Source organism: Vombatus ursinus, unplaced genomic scaffold, assembly GCF_900497805.2.
Source record: "Vombatus ursinus unplaced genomic scaffold, bare-nosed wombat genome assembly UNPS02014870.1, whole genome shotgun sequence".
NCBI lineage: Eukaryota > Metazoa > Chordata > Mammalia > Diprotodontia > Vombatidae > Vombatus > Vombatus ursinus.
The window spans coordinates 9,640,989-9,660,263 of NW_020954648.1; the positions used below are offsets into that span (position 1 = coordinate 9,640,989).

Consider the following 19,275-nt stretch of genomic DNA (forward strand, 5'->3'; position numbering starts at 1 on the left):
GACTATGCCAATTCCTTTCCTACCCTTCATCCATCATCATCCATATATATCTCAAACCCCAATGTAGGACCTATTCATTTTCAAGTTGGCTAGTATATTTGTTAATTAGCAAATTAGAAGGGACTTAATCCAGTAGAGAGGAAAAGTATAAACTGGGGCTTAAAAACAAAACACCCAAAACACTAAGTACAAAAACAAGTTAATAACATTGCTTTACCTTTTTTTAGTTCAATGCAGATATTTTAAAATTAACTTCAGGCTTTAACTCATTAATTCAATAAAAAGTATTTTGCAATTCACTATTTTTAACTCAGTGCTTTCCAGATAGGGTTACATTTGCACCTCATTGCAGAGGAGAGGAAGGAAGAGGTTGATCTGGATGAAATAAACTAGGGGAGTCTGTTAATGTTCAGAACATGCCTACGCTGAAATCTTCCTGGATGTCTCAGGTGTCATGGAGACAGCCCTGGCTCCTCCAAAGCCACTGGGTAACACTCATGCTCTAGTAGATAACAACCAAACTAGAAAGCCTTAGTATATGGCCGTACTGACAGATTGTGTCTGTGGTTCATCACTGAATTGACTGGTGGATTATTTCAGCCACAGCAACACTCTAAAACTAAGTTCTATGTAGGTTGTAATCTACTTTGATGAAGGAAAAGCCTCCATGAATGAAAAGATAGAGACTTTAAAGCATCCATATCCAAAAAGGGATGTCGATTCATTATACTATACAGGTGGGTAATAGTCCCTGCCTCCCTGTACCAAGGGAGTATTTGGGCAGAGGTGTCAAACTCGTGGCTGGCAAAACTCCCTAGTGCAGACTCCAGATTAAAATGTAATTGAGAAATGTTTAACAAAATGTTAATGTTGTTGTTGTTGTTCATTCTTTGTTTTCAAAGAAGACCAATGACATCCTGGAGTGATGTCTTGATTTATGCACATATTGGATTTAAGTGAGGCAGAACTTCAAGAAGTCGTCAGCCTCACTCTTGCCTCCTGAAATCCAGTGGCAAGATGAAAGTCAAGATGACTGGTGATGCCCCAGGAGACTGTGGGTGACCTTGGTCCATTTAGCAAAATAAATAAACATGCAATGTAGATAATGTTACCTTGTAGTTTTCTAAGTCAATATGCCACCTACAAGGATCTATTTCTATTTGAGTTTAACACCATGATATTTTGGGAACGTGAATCCTTAAAATAACCAAGGAGCCCCCTAAGAAACACAAGAGAGAAAGAGAAAGAGAGAGAGAGAGGGAGAGGGAGAGGGAGAGAGAGAGAGAGAGAGAGATGTAGACCTATGGAGTTAAAAGGGCTTAGGACACTATCCATTCCAACCACCTGATTTCACAATTGAGGGAACTGAGGCCCAGAGAGGTTAACAAATGGATATAGACACTGAACCTTGTAACCTAGGACAAGTAAGTTGTTTTTAAATCAAGCAGTTGGACTAAATAGTAACCAAGGCTCCTTCTATCTCTTTTAGTCTGTAACTGTCTCCAGACCGTGAGTTCTAAACCTTTTGACAGTCTTGTGAAGCTCTAGACTACCCTCAATGACCTGCTGATGTTATTTCTAGCTGTCAGTCTTATTTATGACCCTTTATGATCTTTGCTGCTACCGTCTAAAAGAAGGTAGATTTCTGCCCCTTGTCTCCCACCCAGTCACTACTGTCTACTACAAAGTAGGTTCAACTGCAAAACTAAACTTTTCCGTGCTGTAAAAGAATTTCAGAATACAAAATTGAGGTGTGCCTCTTGAATAAGGAATCAGATTTTCATGTGTGGCTGATAGAAACTCACCTCCTTACTTTAGTATCACACCTCAAGCACCAGAAATAAGTCACAAAAACAGTCTTAAAAAGTTCTAGATAATTCACTTATTGTCAGTCAAGGCCACTAGGCCCTGAGTTATGGTTCTTCAGGTTACATCCATCCTAGGTGGAACTAATACCTTTAATCCCCTTTTTGTCTTTGAAGCTACATATTCCTTTGTTGCCTGGTCTTGGCTACACCCCTTTTGCCTTGTGGCAGAAAACACACTGACTTTGAAGCTACCCCTATCACCAATTCAATTAGGTGCCCTAGGAGAGCTGGTTTGTCTTCATCGCCCCTCTCTAGCCTTTGGTTTCTGGACCCAAACTTCACCACCAAGCACCAAAATACCAAAAGGTTGCAGTGGGGCAGATTTTGGCTCAATGTAAGAAAAAATTTACTGACACTTAGAGGTTTTTCATGATTGAAGGAGCTACCCTGGAGATCTTCTAGTGAAGGTGTCTATTTATTGGGCACATTATCCAAGGGATTTGAGGTCATGAGGGAACCTCAAAACTCCTCTAATGCTGAGACTCTATAAATCTTGTACCAATTCTCTAGCCTCAGCATGATGGGTCTTGGTAGTTGGTAAAGAGTTGGGGGTAGGATGATGAAAGCAGAGAGAACCTGGTTGCTGCTCAGGAAGCTAAACAATGATTAAACAAAGATTGAAGGAGGGAAATGAGAGTCAAGTTAGTAAGGTATAAGAAGGAGGAGTCTGCTTTCAAAAAATATTTATAGGTGAAAAAAAGTAAGGACCTTTGGTAGTAAGAGCTTTACAGAGAAATGAAAATTTGTGATTTGGAAATACTGATCTTCAAAGTGCTGGGGCAGGGGTGGAAGAGTAAATGAAGAATGCCTCCAATCAATTAATCAACCAGCATTTTATTAAGTGCCAATTATGTGATAGCACTGGAAATACAAAGACAAAAATAAAATGGTCCCTGCCCTCAAGGAACTTACAATCTATCAGGGAAAAACAACATGTACACATATACGTAAATGCAAAATATGTATATACATATATAGTAAACAAAATAATTCCCAGAACACCTAACAGTTGGAAGGGGGTAAGAAAGACCTCAAGTAGATGGCACTTTAGTTGAGCTAAGGGTTCTAAGAGGCCTAAGTGAGGAGAAAGTGCATTCCATGCATGGTGGGGTAGGGAACCAGCCTGTGCAAAGACATGGAACTTGAAGACAGAATATCACATATGGAGAATAGCAAAGGGTCCGTTTTGGTTTGAACAGAGAATATGTGTAGAAGAGTGAAATGTAAAAAAATCCGGAAATATAGGATTTATCAGATTGCGAAGGGCTTTGAATGCCAAATAGAGAAGTTTACACTTTATCCATGAGGCAGTAGGGGGCCCCTGGAGCTTTCTGAGCAGGAGAGTGACATGGTTAGATCTCTCCCTTAGGAATATCACTTTGGCAACTATGTGGAAGATGGAATCCAGAGGAGAGAAATTGGAATCAGGGAGACCAATTAGATGTAATGAAGGTGGTGACCATAAGAGTGGAAGCAGATGGTGTCAGGTGGTATTGTGGAGATAAAAACAAGACTTGGCTACTCATTCCATTGTGGTAAGGGGGAGTAAGGAATCATAGATGACTTGGAGGTTATAATCTTCATGGACAGTTGGCATTACCCACAGCAGAAATAAGGAAGTTCTCTTCTAGCTCTCATAAGCATTTCATTTCCCCATCATGTCATTCAGCTACCTCTTGCTACCTGTTGTATTGTAAGTCTCTCTGTCCCACCTCTTCATAGCATCTTGAAGTTTAGAGGCTACAATATACAAGTTGCTGTCTAGAGAACCTGATCTTGAAAGAAAGCCCCAAGCACTTAACCAGAATCTGATTAGCCCATGACAAAGGAATAAAGTCCTAGTAAGAGTAATTTGGGTTAGCACCTAATTCATGAATTTACAGAGGTGGAAGGGACCTCAGTTGTCATCTAGTTCTATCTACCCATCCCCCTTATTTTTTTTTTACAGAGCAGGAAATTGAGTCCTAGACAGGTCAATCAACTGGCTCAAAGTCACTCCGCTGATAAATTCCAGGGCCAGGGCGTGACCCCAAATCTCCTAATGTTAAGGCCAAATGCAACTTCAACTATACATTGGATTTCAGATGTAGAATTAGAAGAGAAAAATGGACACATTTTAGTGCAAGGAGCAGGAGGCAGAAAGAGGGAAAAGGAGTCTTTTTGGAGTGCATCTTTAATGTTTTTAAGAAGTAAGGATCTATAATGGCAAAAGTTTTCAGGATGATAAAATCTTCCCCATGATGAGAATCACTGCTCTAGCCCCTACCCTTTGGATCTGCTCCAAGAAACACTATACTCAGTTATCCTGCTGTCCTTCCTGGTAACCTTGGTTTTTAGCAAACACCCTTTTATGGATTGACAGTTTCATCTTCTATAGCCCACCTGAGGTTGTACTCTCTTTCCCTAACTGGGTTTAGAATTCATTTGTAACACCTGCAGACTTGAAATGTAATGCCTAACAGTGTAGTCAGTCACTATAACTAGAGGTTACTGTAACAAAGCAATTTAGGCATTATCTGTTACTCAGTGTACTGCAATAAAATAGGGCAGTTCAATCACTATAGGAATTTGGCTTCTTAATTCTCCTTATCCCTTGGTAAAATAAAGTGAGGATGTATGTATATGATGTTGGGATTGAGGGAAGCAGGAACTAGACCCAGAAATGCTAACTGGCCACTGACTAAACAAAGTACAGAGGCTAGATTAGAATTAGGGTTAAGATTCCACAGGCTATAAACCAGTTTTCTTTCTTTCCCCAACAAGATAGATAGGGTCCTCTTGGCTGAGGATGGAGGTCCACTACCTGAGTTTTCTATGAATAATTTGTGTTTTTTGGGGTTTGTCTCTGGGCTCCAGGCCAAGGTTTCATGGAAGTATTTTTACTGAGAAACCATAACCCCTTCCGGACACAATCTGACCTTGTCCATGTAATAGCGTGATGCCTTCCTGGCCCACTTCTTGTGGATTTGGACTTGAAGAGTGAGCAGATCACTTGGCCCCCCTGACACAGATCCAGGGTCTAGAGGAGGCACATTCTAAAGCTTTGAGCTTTCCTTCCTCTAAGCCCCCACAGTTTCGGTTCTGAAAGCTATCTTCATCTTCTTCTGGGAGCCTGGGAAGAGGAAAAAAAATAAAGGAAGATAAGGAGATGAGGATAGGTATCATTTCCTTTCCTTCCCTTTGATACATTAACTTTTCCAAGAAGCCTTCCCAATATCCCACCCCCAGTGAAATCCAGGTGCTTATTCACTCTGCATCCCCTAACATCCAAGTACTCTTTTTACACAGGGTTGATCTGTTTGTTGCTTTGTTAGTAGTATTAGCTCATTTCAGGGGTGTGGGATCACAACAGGCTCCAACAGGGTGGGAAATGATTGCCAAGTCTGGAGGTGAAGGGCCCTTCTGACCCCTCCCAACACCCAGATAGTCTGGAAATGACGATGGTAGGATCAGCTCAATATAGTAGAGCTGTGTAACCCAGCCAGGGGACAGAGGGCTCACCCAGGGTACCCAGAACATCGTGTAGCAGGGGACAGACACCAATTTATACTGTGTCCACAGCCATTCATCCCACAAATGAGGCCATACCAGAGGACCAATAGCAGCAGCAGAGGGCCAGGATGGAGGAGAGGGGAGCTATCCCACCCACACAGGCCATCCAGATCCAATGCAGTCACTCACAGCTGGGGGGGCAATGGAGTCCCATCGATCCAATGCCACCCTTCAGGGCCTCGATGTAGACCCACCCAATATAACCTGGGGATCTGGAATCTGCTTAGGAAGTCCTAAGGGAGAAAAAAATACAAACTTTGTTTCACTCTGTGGCCTGAAAAACACCCCATTCAGCATCTCGTATCTAAGTATACCTCTACATTCTCCAAAGCCCCAGTCAAGTTAATAAGCTCAAGGTTCTCCCAAGCCCCCAGACACTTTCTCCTCACTGATTCATTCCACATAGATTTAATGACTATGTGTGAGGCACTCTAGTGAGTGCTGAGGTGGGGAGGGGGGAGGGAAGGGAGATAAAGATGGTTAAAATATGGTCCCTGCCTTCATGAAGCTACTGATCTAATTTAACCCTAGAATGTTAGAGATGGAAGGCACTTAGGGTGGAGGAGACGTGTACCCCAGTAATTATGATGCAAGGTAAAACATGCTAATTGTCATGGGGATATGAGAGGGGATCAGGAAGGAGAGAGCAGTTCTGGGGTGGGTGATCTGGGAGGTCTTCTTGAAGGAGACAGCATTTGAGGAAGGTATTAAAGGATGAGTGGTAGATAAAGTGCCATGCCTGGAGTCAGACTCATCTTCCTGATTTCAAATCTGGCCTTGGATACTTGCTAGCTGCGTGACCTTGGGCAAGTTACCTAACCCTGTTTGCCTCAGTTTCCTCATCTGTAAAATGAGCTGGAGAAGGAAATGGCAAATCACTCCAGTATCTCTGCCAAGAAAACCCCAAATGGGGTCACAAAGAGTCAGATGTGTCTGAAATAAATGAACAACAACAAAGGATAGGCAGATATGGAGGCATGTGTGGAGACAAGGGCAGTCCAGAGGGTTGTAGGAATAATAACAATAGTTCCCATACAACATCATTTTTCTTTAACAAAATTCTTTTCTCATAACAACCCTATGAGGCTTAGTGTCTGGGCAATATCACTCCCATTTTACAGATGAAGAAGCTCAGGTTCAGAGAGATTAATGACTTGCCCAAAGTCACACAACCAATTAATGTCAGAACCAGTACTTGAAGCGAGGTTCTCTGATTCTAAGTCTAGTGCTCTTTCCAACACATCACACAGGAGGAAATGGCCTAAAAAGAAAGGCAAGGGGAGGGTATTCAGGAAACAGAGCAACTTGAGTTAATTTCAGATAATTTTATTTATTAATTATTAATTATTTATATATAATCGTATATAAAAATATAATTGTTTGTTAATTTCAGTTAATTTTAGCCTTAGAAACTCAGACTTCATTCAGTAGGAAATGAAAACTCATTAAGGTTTTAGAGCAAAGGAATGAAATGATGAAAACAGTGCTTTAGAAAGATTACTCTGGTGGCCAGCATAAAATGGATTGGAGAAGGAAAATTACTGTAGACAGGGAAACAAGCCAGGAAGATATTGAAAAAGTCCAAGTGTGAGTTCAAATGGTCCAAAAGTAGGAACACAGAGCCAGAGCTAGAAGAAATCTTAGAGTCCTTTACAGATGAGGAAACTGAGGCTCAGAGTGGTTAAGTGTCTTGTTTAATGCGATACAAATGGTTGGCATCAGAGTTGGGATTTTAAACCTGGATCCCCTAACTCCAAAGCTTTCATTAGTGGGAATGGAAAGGAAGAGACAGTTTGAAGAAAGAAGAATCAATAGGACTTGGTAACTGATTGAATGTGGGCAGTGAAGGAAAAGGAGAGTCTGGGAGACTGGAAAACTAAAGTGACTATTAATAAGAAAGTGAGAGTGATGATGCTGGAGAGATATCCAACTGGAAACGTCTAGCAGGAAGTTGAAATGTGAGACCAAATCTCGGGAGTGAGATCGAGACTGAAGGTCAGAGGGTCAAAGGAGAATGGACTTGAAAGGCGTTGGCATAGGAGTTCTAGTGGAAGAGGTAGGGGAGTAGAGGATATCTCTGAAGGAAGTAATCTAAAGAGAAAAGGAAAGAGCACCAAGTACAGAACCTTCCTAGGCCTACAAAGAAAATTCCTCCAGGAAGCTTCCTCTGATTCATGGTCTTTCCCTGACAACCCATCCCCCTTCAACACTGAAGTCTACACCAAAGTAGCATCCCTTCATCTTGTATTATTGAGGGACAACACTAATGACAAATCACTTTTCCCTAACCTCTCCCTATAAGCAAGCACTGTTTTGTTTTCTTTTTTTTTATCAGATATCAGGCCTTTTCTACATTACATCTGTTTGGAGGAACATGCCTCAATCTGATCCTCAAACCATCCCTCCCCAAGGCCTGAGTTCCCATGTGGGAATTGGGGGACAAAGAAAGCTAAAACCGGGGGATACCCTCCTGGCCATTTTGCAGATGAGGAAAAAAAAACCCAGAGGTGAAATATTGTACCCAGAGCTGTGTAAAGTACCCAGCCACAAAGCCAGAATTAGATCCCAGATCTTTTTACAGCTTTTTTTTCCTTTCCAATATACTGTTCTGCCTCTCAGAAACCATGGGTGATTCTAAGTAGCATTGGCGTGAAAGACTTTCACAAGAAGAAAAAAAATGTGATATTTATGTAGCTCTTTACAAAGCTTTTCCTCACAACAAAGCTGTGAGGTCCAGGGTACACATGTTCTTATCTCTAGTTTATAGATGAGGTTATGTGACTTGACCAGGGTCATACTACTAGTAAAGTATCAGAACTAGGACTCCCGTTGCCACATCTGATCATCTTTCCACTACTACAAGACCCCCCTAGAACTACTCCTCAAGGAAGAGATTGGCTCAGATCAAGAGAAGAGATTCAGATCTAACAACGTTTGATAAGGGCTTCGCAAACTTTCAAGCACTACAGACATGTCAGCCATTGATAACATCATTGTTTATCTTCCTCTTTCTGAGAGGTTTCTCAGTCACTCCATTGTCTATTTTCCAAATCTGGGGAGTGACAGAGCTTAGGATTGTATGGCTAGACCTAAGGCCAGTGAAAATATCCAGTCAATATAGCAAAGTATTTACATGTTTGCTTTGTCTGCAATCAATTTGAGTTTTTTTCTTTTTCTGAAATCCATGGCATTATAATAGGATGGTTAAAAAGCACAACAAAACTCCCAATAGTTAGTTGTTCAGGTATGTCAGACTCTTCAAGACATTTCTTGGCAAAGATACTGCAGTAGTTTGCCATTTCCTTCTCCAGCTTATTTTATAAGTGAGGAAACTGAGGCAAACAGGGTTAAGTGATTTGATCTGGGTCACACAGCTAATAAGTGGCTGAGGCTGGATTTGAACTCAGGAAAATGAGTCTTCATGACTCCAGGCCCGGTGCTCTATTCACTGTGCCACCTAGTTGCCCAAAGTTTAACCTTGGGACCAAACTAGCAAACTGTCACCTTGCCAGGATCAACAGAACTGCTGTGACCTGCTAATAATCATCAATAAGGACAGTAACCATTAGGTAACACCATTTAATTAAGAATAGAACTTAACACTTCTGTTAACAGAAATGTTAACACAGGCACAATCTATAGACAGTAGCCAGTTGATTGGCAGCAACACAAGGCTAAGAAGCTAAATATTTGGGTTTTTTTAAAAAAAGTCTTATTTTTATTCTATACTTAAATGCCAAACAAAATAAGTGTTTCCATACATAGTAGAGTATGGAAAAAAGAGAACCATACATGAAACTTTGGGTCTCTATTAAATACAACTTGCTCTTCTTTTTAAGAATATGATAAATTCAGCCTGGAACTTTCAGGCTGCTTGTCTATGCTTCTTTTATGGAGGGGCTAAATATTTTGTTAGTTCTTTTCCCAGTTCCATGATCTCCCAAAGCAGTCTTGCAAATGAAATGACTGCTGACTTAAAGAAGTCAGATAACAGAACCGAAAGCCAAAAAAAAGGAGCCAAAAAAGCTGCCTTTGGCTTGTCTTTAGTATTCCCTCTGCATTGCATTTTCCTAGGGGGGGTGGGAAATTCTGGATGGGAGCACTGGGTGTGGCCAAGGCAAAAAGAACCCTGAGAACTTGTGTAGATGAGTGTGTTCTTGGGAGGCAATGAACGAGTCAAGAAGAGATTACCAAAAGAAACAAAAAGCTGTCTTCTCATCAATGCTGAAGACCCCACTGGCTCTTCCAGTTCTACCATCTTTCCCAGGAGAGGAGTTAGCTCCGTTGTTTTGTTTCCCCTCTTCCACTTTGGCAACCCACCCAGCATCCATGGGAAGAGTATGCTTAAACTTAGACCATGATAGTAGTGAGGCATATGTGTAAGAAATGTGTGACAAAGGTTTAACTCACGGCACCTGCTCTAAAAGTCCTCTCTTTGTAGAGACCTCACGCAGAACCCTTTGTTGGTGTTGCTCATTTCTTTCTCCAAGAGGACAAATGACATCAGGGACATGAGGCCGAGCTTGGAAAAGTCATCAGCCTCACTCCTCCAATCATCCAAGTCCAATGTCAAGACACCTAAGTGAACATGTGGGTGCACTGTCCAGAGGAATAAATAATTTTTGCTCACTTATATTTTGTATGCTATTTTGAGGTGTGGGGGCTAGATTTAAAAAAAAATTATGTATCTATTTATTCATTTGTTTATTTGTTTTCAAAAAGCTGGGACAATTTACTTTTTGGTCTTCACAGTTTCATTTATGATTTCTTGAAATATAGCTCTGAAAAAACAGACTTTTAAAAAAGCTACTTGTGTTGTTGTTCAAGCTTTGTTTTTGAAGAGGACCATGACATCATGAAGGTGATACCTTGGCTTCAGCATGAACTGGATTTAAGTGAAGCAGAGCTGTACAAAAGCGTCAGCCTTACTCTCTCCTCCAGAGTAACTGAATGACAATGGCAAGACACAAATCAGGGCAACTGGTGATGTCCAAAGATGTAATGGGTGGCCTTGGCCTTTGTAAATTAAGATCTTCCCCAATTCTCAGTTTGTCTGAGGCAACACCCATTCAGTGACTTAGGGCTAGGTAAGAACTGAGACAGAAGAGGGACGAATAAAAGAGAACAAAGCCAGAGCTTAAATCCAGTTCCGCCAAGTCCATAGACAGCATTCCCACTGGAATTCTCTTTGAGTTCTTTTACTTTAAGCTTTATAATCTTTAGATTGTAATCCAGGGGTGGGGACCCTTCAGCCTTGAGGCCACAAGTGACCCTCCGGGTCCTCAAGTCTGGCCCTTTGACTGAATCGGTCATAGTATGATGCTTGGATTCAAGTCAAAGGGTCTCATTTGAGGACCTAGAGGGTCCTAGAGGCCGAAGGTTCCCCACTCCTGCTCTAATATTTAAAATCTCAGAAGAAAGTATTACTAGGCCCACTAGGCCCCTCAAGGACTGACAGAAGAGAAGCATCTGCCCTTCCCCTAGGGCTTGTCTGTGGACTTCTCCCTTCTTTTCCTGACCTCAGTAAAGGGCCATACTATCAACCTTTCCTCTTTTTTAAGCCTAATCTCCCTGGGTCTTACATGCACAAGTAAGACAGGCTTTATTCACCAAATATTTAATGAGTGCCAACTACATGCAAGGTCCTGACCTGGTCTTTTGGCAGGGGGGTGGGGGGGGGGGGGTGGGGGGGGGAGCCTACAAAACAACATTGTCCCTACCCTCCTGCAGCTGATAATCTTTAAAGCTGATAATCACCTTACCCAGGAGTCTCTGGATCCCTGGAGTTTCTGTTAAAAACTCCCTTGACAAATGCTCCCATACAACATAACTTTTCCCCAAGGACAAGAAGGGAATTAAAAGCTGCAGGATGTAAATTGGAAAGCGGGGGTGGGGATAGGACAGAGCCAAGAAATCATTTGAGGAGGAATTGGCAAAAAAAAAGTAGAATCCATTGGAGGCAGTAACGAGGAAGGACGGCACGCTGATTAGGGAAGGGATAGATTTGGGAAGGAAGTTAATGTAAAAGCAAACGCTATCCGTAAAAATAGAACTTAAAAAAGCACTTCCTGTTCTCTTTTTCTCTCTCTTTCCTTGGCTCTGTGTCTACCTGGGATGGTCTGGTCTAACTTAGGATCCATCTCTGGCTTCTGACCTTTCCTCTACCCTTTTATCTCCTTTCTTTGTCTATCTTTTCCTTTACCTGGCAATCCAGTGGAGCTGAAGTTTGTGGAGTTTCTTTTAAGTATTTGAGATACTGAATAGAATTTTATGTCCCCAGTTCTTAATTTAAAAAGTGGAACATTTTGTATTTCTCTCCTCCAAAAAATCCCAACCTAAATGAAGTCAAGACACTTTTTATCTTTTTTGTGGTTCTCAATTGATTTTTTTCCCCCTGAGGAGATGGGGTTGGGGAGTTAGTAAACCTTCATAGGAAGAAAAGGCCTTCCTATTTAGTGTCATTCTAGGACATTAAAAATAAACATACAAATATAAATGAAAAAAAAATGTGCCATGGAAACCAAGTAAATACTGAAGAAAGACAGATTAGCATTGGACATAGCTGCATGGGGTTAACCAGGGAAAGACTTCTTATAGAGGATACGAGTTTTGAGCTTGAAATTGCAAAGGAAATTACTCAAATTGATACAAAGGAGATGGGAGAAAGAGTCAAGGTAAAGAGAATGGTTTGTGGCAAGACAGGGTTACCAGAAAAAAAGTCTCATGAGTGGTAGGTAGGGTACTGGAATTGAAGTGAAGAGGCCTGGGTTCAAAATCTGACTGATACTAGCTCATTTAGTTGTTTACTTGTTTTTAGTAGCGTCCAAATATTTGTGACCCCATTTTGGGGTTTTCTTGGCAGAGAAGTGAAGTGGTTTGCCATTTCCTTCTCCAGCTTATTTTATAGATAAGGAAACTGAGGCAAACAGGGTTAAGTGACTTGCCCAACATCACACAGCTACTAAGTGCCTGAAGTCAGATTTGAACCCAGGTCTTCCGGACTCCAGGCTCACGTTCCTCCCTCTATCCACAGAGTCATCTAGCTGCCCCTGGGCAATCACTTAACTTTTCTGACATCAGTTTTCTTATTTATAAAATGAAATTATAATACTAACTCAAATTGTTAGTTGTGAGGCTTGTGAGGTTGTGAGGCTCAAATGAGTGTTATGCATAATGTGCTTTGGAAACCTTAAAGTGCTATTTTTACAGCTAAGTCATGTGGGGGATGGCTCAAAGAGGGCCCAAGAGAACCAGATCTGTGATCTAATCAAGTGGGAAATGGTCAAAAGACTTGGCATCTAGGCCTAACTACCACTAGCTAACAAGTCATTTAACTTCTCTGAGACTCAGTTTCTCCATCTGTAAAATGAAGTGACCAGACTAGGGGACCTCAAAGGTCCCTTCTAGTTCTAATAGCTTGATTCTATGAAATCATAACTTTTCCAAAATCTAGTTTGATATTAGTTGAGTTAATAGCTAGTAAGAGCAACAGTTGCAAAAACTCATTGAAGAATCATTTTTAGGAATAATAACAACCCTTGGATACTATTCTGGGGTGTCTCAAGCACTGGGACACATCTCTTCCAAGACTGCACCCAAAACTTTTCACTATATAGTCTCACAGAGATTTCAGACAAAAGAATAAAAGCTTTTATACTCATGTAGGAAGGTTTCTGAGCCTTCCTTCATAGCTGTTGGTGGTTATGAATAGTTATCAGCCTGGAATGTCTCATTGGTTCTAGGTTAGTAAGCATGCATATATGTAATCTCTCTGCTTTTAGGCCTGTACAGTTCCATGTTTTCATAAACCACTTGGATGAAGATAGGCAATAAATACTTTATCAATTTTCAGATGACACACAAGTACTACCAGACAAGATGGCTGCCTAAATGGCAGGCTGGCCACCCAACTCCCACATACCTACTCCAACAAAACCTTGACCAAGAATCCCAATAACTATAGTGACATCTTTCACTTCAAATGCCAGCCTGGGGGGCAGCTAGGTGGCGTAGTGGATAGAGCAATGTCCCTGGAGTTAGGAGGACCTGAGTTCAAATCCAGCCTCAAACACATGGTACTTGCTAGCTGTGTGACCTTAGGCAAGTCACTTAACCCTGATTGCCTCACCAAAAAACAAACAAACAATCAAATGCCAGCCAGAAACCCACAGGCAGGTGGGTATTCAGCAAAGGGTCTCCTCCAGCAAAATGAGTGAGATACACACCTGCAGCCTGTAAGGCTCTGTGTTAGCAACAGCAGAGAGTTCAGTTTTGAAAGCCCCATTGTAGTTAGAAAGCCCCTAGGTTGGGGACCTTGCTTCTGAGAAGCAATGGCCAGCAGAGACCAGCTGCAGCCCTCAGACCAGAAATCCCAGGTCCAGAGGCTCTGAGGTCCCTAGCACTCTGTCTGGAGATGCCATGGAGGGCCCTGAAGATTCCTTATTCTGAACTTCAAAGATCCAGGGGGAAGGGTATAAATCCCAGGAAATGGAGGCTAGTAGGAAGACCCAGGACCAAGATCAAGAAAGGTCAACCACCGTACTACCCAAAAATACAGCAGGGCACTGAGCCTGGCCCCGGCACAAAGTCTTAATTCAGGAAGTAAGGCTGGAGAGCTGAATAAATCATAGAAAACACTAAGAGCTATAAAAATTATTGCAAATCTAGAGATTCCCACTCTCCCCCACCCCACCAAAAAAGGAGCAAGTAACTCCATAACTGCAGGAAGAAATTCAAAAGGAAGAAAATGGATTTCTACAAAGATTATGTGTCTAGGAGAAATTAAGCAAAATAAAATCTCTGGAAGAAAGCACTGGAGGGAGAATAAGCAGCTTGGAAGAGGCAAGCCTTAGCCAAGAAATGGACTCCCAGAGAACAGAAATAAGTGACTTTATGTAACAGCAAGAAATATTAGAACAAAGTCAAAATATTGGGAAAAAATAGAAGAAAATATAAGATCTGATATAAAAAAAAACAACTGACTAGGAAAACAATTCAAAGAGCATAATTTTTAATAATCATTAGACTCCTTTAAAAGCATGATTTTATTTTATTTTATTTTTTGGCGAGGCAATTGGGATTAAGTGACTTGCCCATAGTCATACAGCTAGTAAGTGTTATGTGTCTGAGGCCAGATTTGAACTCAGGTCTCCTGACTCCAGGGCTAGTGCTCTATCCACTTTGCCACCTAGCTGCCCCTAAAAGCATGATTTAAGGAAAAAGAGAAACCTGGATAGTATATTTCAAGAAATCATAAATGAAAACTCCCCAGATCTATTAGAACCATGTAGCAAAGTAAATAAAGAATCTGATTCCTGGAAGGAACCCCAAAAGGAGTAGTCCCAGGAACGTTACAGCCCTAATCCAGAGCTTCCACATCAAAGAAAAAGTCCTGCAAGCACACTGAAAGAAGCAGTTCAGCAACCAAGGAGCTACAGTTAGGATCATACAAGACTTCGCAGCTTCTTTTAAAATCAGAGGAGACCTTGGAACACTGTTGTCCAAAAAGCAAAAGACACAGGCTTACAAAATAATACAAAGATGGGAGGGGTATGAATTTATCATACTCTAATTTGTATTATCTTCATCTGCTACTAGATTGAAAGCTCTTTGAGGGCAAGAAACATAGTAATGCTTTGTATACAGTGGTATGCTGATATGGTGGTGGTTTAATAACCAGCACTTTGAAACAAAAAAAAGGCAGAACACACTTTAAAGTTTAATCTTCACTTATTAACATTTTTTCCTTCACTTTCTCAAGTCTAGAAATCAATAAAACAATAAGTCAAGCTCTAATCTGCAGCATTTGCCAGTTTCCAAAGTGTAAATGCTCACACTAAAAATTTAAGAATCAGCTAGCTGTTAAGAGCTGGCTCCAGCACAGTGGATAGAATGGACCTGGAGTCAGGAAGACTCATCTTCCTGAGTTCAAATGTGGCCTCGGACACTTACTAGCCCTGTGACCTTTGGCAAATCATTTAAACCTGTTTGCCTCAGTTTCTTCCTCTGTCAAATGAGCTGGAGAAGGAAATGGCAAACCACTCCAGTATCTTTGCCAAGAAAACCTCTAATGGGGTCATAAAGAATTGGGCATGACTGAAAATGACTGAAAAAATTGAAAAATGATAATAGGATAAATCCTAGATTAAAAAATCTCCATAGGCTGAAACAATAGACTAAAAGTAAAAAGATGAGGCTTAATAGAATTTACTCTAATATGCTTTGGTTAAAAAAAAATCTACTCCACAAGTTCACGATTAGGAAAGACATATTTTAACAGCAGTTTATGTAAAAAAAAATTTAGAGATTTTAGTTGACTGGGAGCTCAATGAGTCAACAGTGTGATGTGGCTGCCAAAATAAATATCAAATGATTTCTTAACCTACCTTAGTGGAAAGAGCACTGGATTTGGAGTCAGAGCACTTGGTTACAAATCCTGGCTTGCGACCTTGGCAAAGTCATTTCACATATCTGAGTTTAAGTTCCCTCATCGGTACAGTTGGGTTTATACAAACAACCATTAAATGAGATAGGGTATCTAAGGTAGTATGTAAAACAGTACAGTGCTATTGAACTGTTACTGTTTGTTCTGAGAGGAAACAGTCCTGCTGTGTGCTACGTGGGCACTCCCATACTCAAATCAGCTCTGGGTACTGAAATTTAAGGGGGATACAGAGTACATGCACAGGAGGGCAAACAGGACAGGGTGGGGGGTAGTGTCTTGAAAGTAGGCCCAATAAGGAAGGGTTGTAGGAATGTTTAGCACAGAGAATAAAAGTCTAATAATAAGATACAAAAGCTATTGCCTACCCTTTGAAGAGCTATCAGGTGAAAGATGTAGGAGATCTTAGTGTGGGGTCTATAAAATTTTAAAAATATGTTTTGATAAATGTATTTCAATATAATTGGTTTCCTCTGAAATCCTGTGTATTTGATTTTATACAATTAAAATATTATTTTTAGAAAGGCTCCACGGGCTTCAGACTCCCCGCAGGGTCCAGGATTTATACAAAAAAAAAAAGGTTAAAAATCCTGGTACAAGAGAAAGTAAATGTCAAAAATCAAAATTAGACTGGCGGCTGAAAGTTAGCAGGAGGCAGATTTCAGAAACTCAATAGGAAAGCTTTCTAACAATTAAAACTGTCTAAAAATGGGATGGGCTGGTTTGTCAGGTGCGGTTTCCCTATCACTGGAAATCTTGAAACAGAGCTTGGTGGCACACCTGGGAGGGATGGGGTAGCGGAGATGCCTGCAGGAGACAAGAAGTGGGACCAGGTCCCTTCCAATGCTAAGACTCTATCCTCCTAAGTCATACATTTAACACGAGTGTGAATTCAAATTCTCCAAGGAACAAAAGCAACCTCGCCCAGATCCCTGCCTAGAATTTCATCTCAAGGGACTTTAGAATTGCACAGAAAGATTGATTCCTCAGGTGCTGGCGTCCGCCTCCCCCAACTCCCAACAATTGAGGAATGAGGTTGCTTTATTTAGGCTGTCTATAGCTGTAAAAAATGCAACTGTGGTGTTTACCCAAATCCAGAGAAGTAAAAGTATAGTTCATTTTCAAGTACTACTCTTTTTGGGTAGAGGACAGGAATACATAGCACAATCTTCTTGATTAAAAAAAAAAAGGGAGGGGGACAGCTAGGTGGTACAGTGGATAGAGCACTGGACCTGGAGTCAGGAGGACCTGAGTTCAAATCTGACCTCAGACACTTGACACTTACTAGCTGTGTGACCCCTGGGCAAGTCACTTAACCTGATTGCCTCACCAAAAAAAAAAAAAGATTAATTCCTATCTAGCGTTTGGATGCACAGATTTTGAAACCTTCTTTTCTGCATTTTCAATGGGAGAAAAGCCCTACCTTACTGCACCAGAGGGGCAGAGGTGGTAGAGTAACCCATCTATTCTCAGGAGTCCCATCCCTATCTTGCAATCATTTAAGATACTTCCACTGATATCAGTTGGCATTTTCACAACCACAGGCACTAGATAGAACACAAGGGTTGGAGTCGGGAAGATCTGAGTTCAAATTCAGCAACTTGGGCCAGGCAAATCAAAGTGCCACAAAGTTACAGAAGATCAGGGAAAGAAAGTTCCAACCATGAGCCCTTTGTATTGTCGAACAGTTCAACATCAGAAATGGATGTGGTTTTATCAGCAGAAATGACATTAAAGGAGATACCTTACCATCAGTCCTGAGTAGTGCAGTGGATAGAGATATGGGTCTGGAGTCAGGAAGATGTGGCCTCAGACACTTACTAGCTGTGTCATCCTGATCAAGTCACCTAATCTCTGTTTGCCTCAGTTTCCTCATCTGTGAAATGGGGGTAATAATAACCTCTACTGCCTATGGTTGTTGTGAGGATAAAATGAAATAATAATTGTAAAGCAATTAGCACAGTGCCTGGCACGTAATGTCAAATAAATGAATATTATTATCATCATCATCATGCATGCTAGTTTTTAGTACTTGCCTGACAACTGGGAGTAATTAAGGCAAGAGCTCTGTCATATGGGTGGAAGCTCACCATCGTTTTTGCACCATTTGCTAGCTGTGTGATCTGTCTCCTCACCCTGATTAGAATTTCAATGAGAGTGGGGAGCCACTTCTCCCCATAAACCTGTTCAATAGAGGGCTGCATACAGAGGGGGTGCCTCCAGATAGGTCCCAATTTTATTGCTGCCTTGTCCCAAGCTCCCTCCCTCTCACCTGTGCGTGGCTCAATACTGGGAGAGATGCCTGGTGGACTGAGCAGAAAGCCTTGCTGTCTTCCCAGCTCTGAGCCTCCAAGGAGTGATAGTAACAGTGTTCTTCTGACCATATCCAGCCTTCTGGACAAGGTCGGCACTTTGCTCCTGTGGACACAGGGACAACATAATCAGGTTGGCTGCTGGGGCAAATCTGGAAGAATATGAGGGGAATTCTGGTCGAGAGTGATGGAGGGTGGGAGTGGGGCTGAAGGGATGGAGGATGGAGGGAGGAGGAGTTGGGAAGGGGATACTGAAAGGGTGGAGGAACAGGGAGAAGGAAAGTAGAAGGTGCTGAAGGAATGGAGAGGGAAACGTAAAGGAGATGCATTACCTACTCGAGAGGCCAGGGCCACGATGGTGACCACAGCCACGGCCAGCAACACTGCCAGGACGGCCAGAGCCCAGCGTAGGGATTTCATGTATGCTGGCAGGCCTAGAAGGTGGAGAGAAACATAGAATAGGCAAATACAGGGAGAAGATGGGCATAGCACGGCACCTGATCCTGGGTTATCCCATATTGATTACAGAGGGGGTAAAGGTCCCGTGACCCATGGAGGAGTCGGGGGAAGGCGGAGGAATCAACTGACAGCTATGTGAGTTTTTAAAAAAATTAACTTTGTTGTTGTTCAGTCGCTTCAGTTGTGTCCAACTCTTTGTGACCCCATTTGGGGTTTTCTTGGCAAAGATACTGGAGTGGTTTGCCATTCCCTTCTTCAGCTCATTTTTACAGATGAGGAAACCGAGGCAAACAGAGTGAAGTGATTTGATCTGGGTCACAGAGCTAGTAAGTATCTTAGGCCAGATTGAAACTCAGGAAGATGAGTCTTTGTGATTCCAGGTCATACATTTTATGTACTGAGCCACATGACTGCCCCAAATTTAATTTAGAATCTTTTTTTGAAGAAATAGAAAATGTACCATTCATCCACTTTTAAAATAAAAAATAGGGAATATAAAACTGACTACTTGGGAAATATAATGAATAACCAACTTTTATTGAATACTTACTGTATGCAATGACTATGGGGGATATTGGAAAGAACACTTACCAGATACACACACACACACACACACACACACACACACACACACACACACACA

General features: G+C 41.6%; 1 protein-coding gene across 1 annotated transcript in view; it reads right to left on the bottom strand.

The window, feature by feature from the left end:
- Positions 1-2,772: 2,772 nt before the first annotated feature.
- Positions 2,773-19,275, bottom strand: part of KLRG2 (killer cell lectin like receptor G2) — a 35,807-nt gene continuing 19,304 nt past the window's right edge. The window contains exons 2-5 of the mRNA XM_027842260.1: positions 18,506-18,607; positions 18,134-18,279; positions 5,550-5,653; positions 2,773-4,980 (exon numbers count right to left, since the gene is read on the bottom strand). Coding sequence (XP_027698061.1) covers positions 4,857-4,980; positions 5,550-5,653; positions 18,134-18,279; positions 18,506-18,607 — 476 coding nt within the window. The 3' untranslated portion in view covers positions 2,773-4,856. The remainder of the gene's footprint in view (positions 4,981-5,549; positions 5,654-18,133; positions 18,280-18,505; positions 18,608-19,275) is intronic.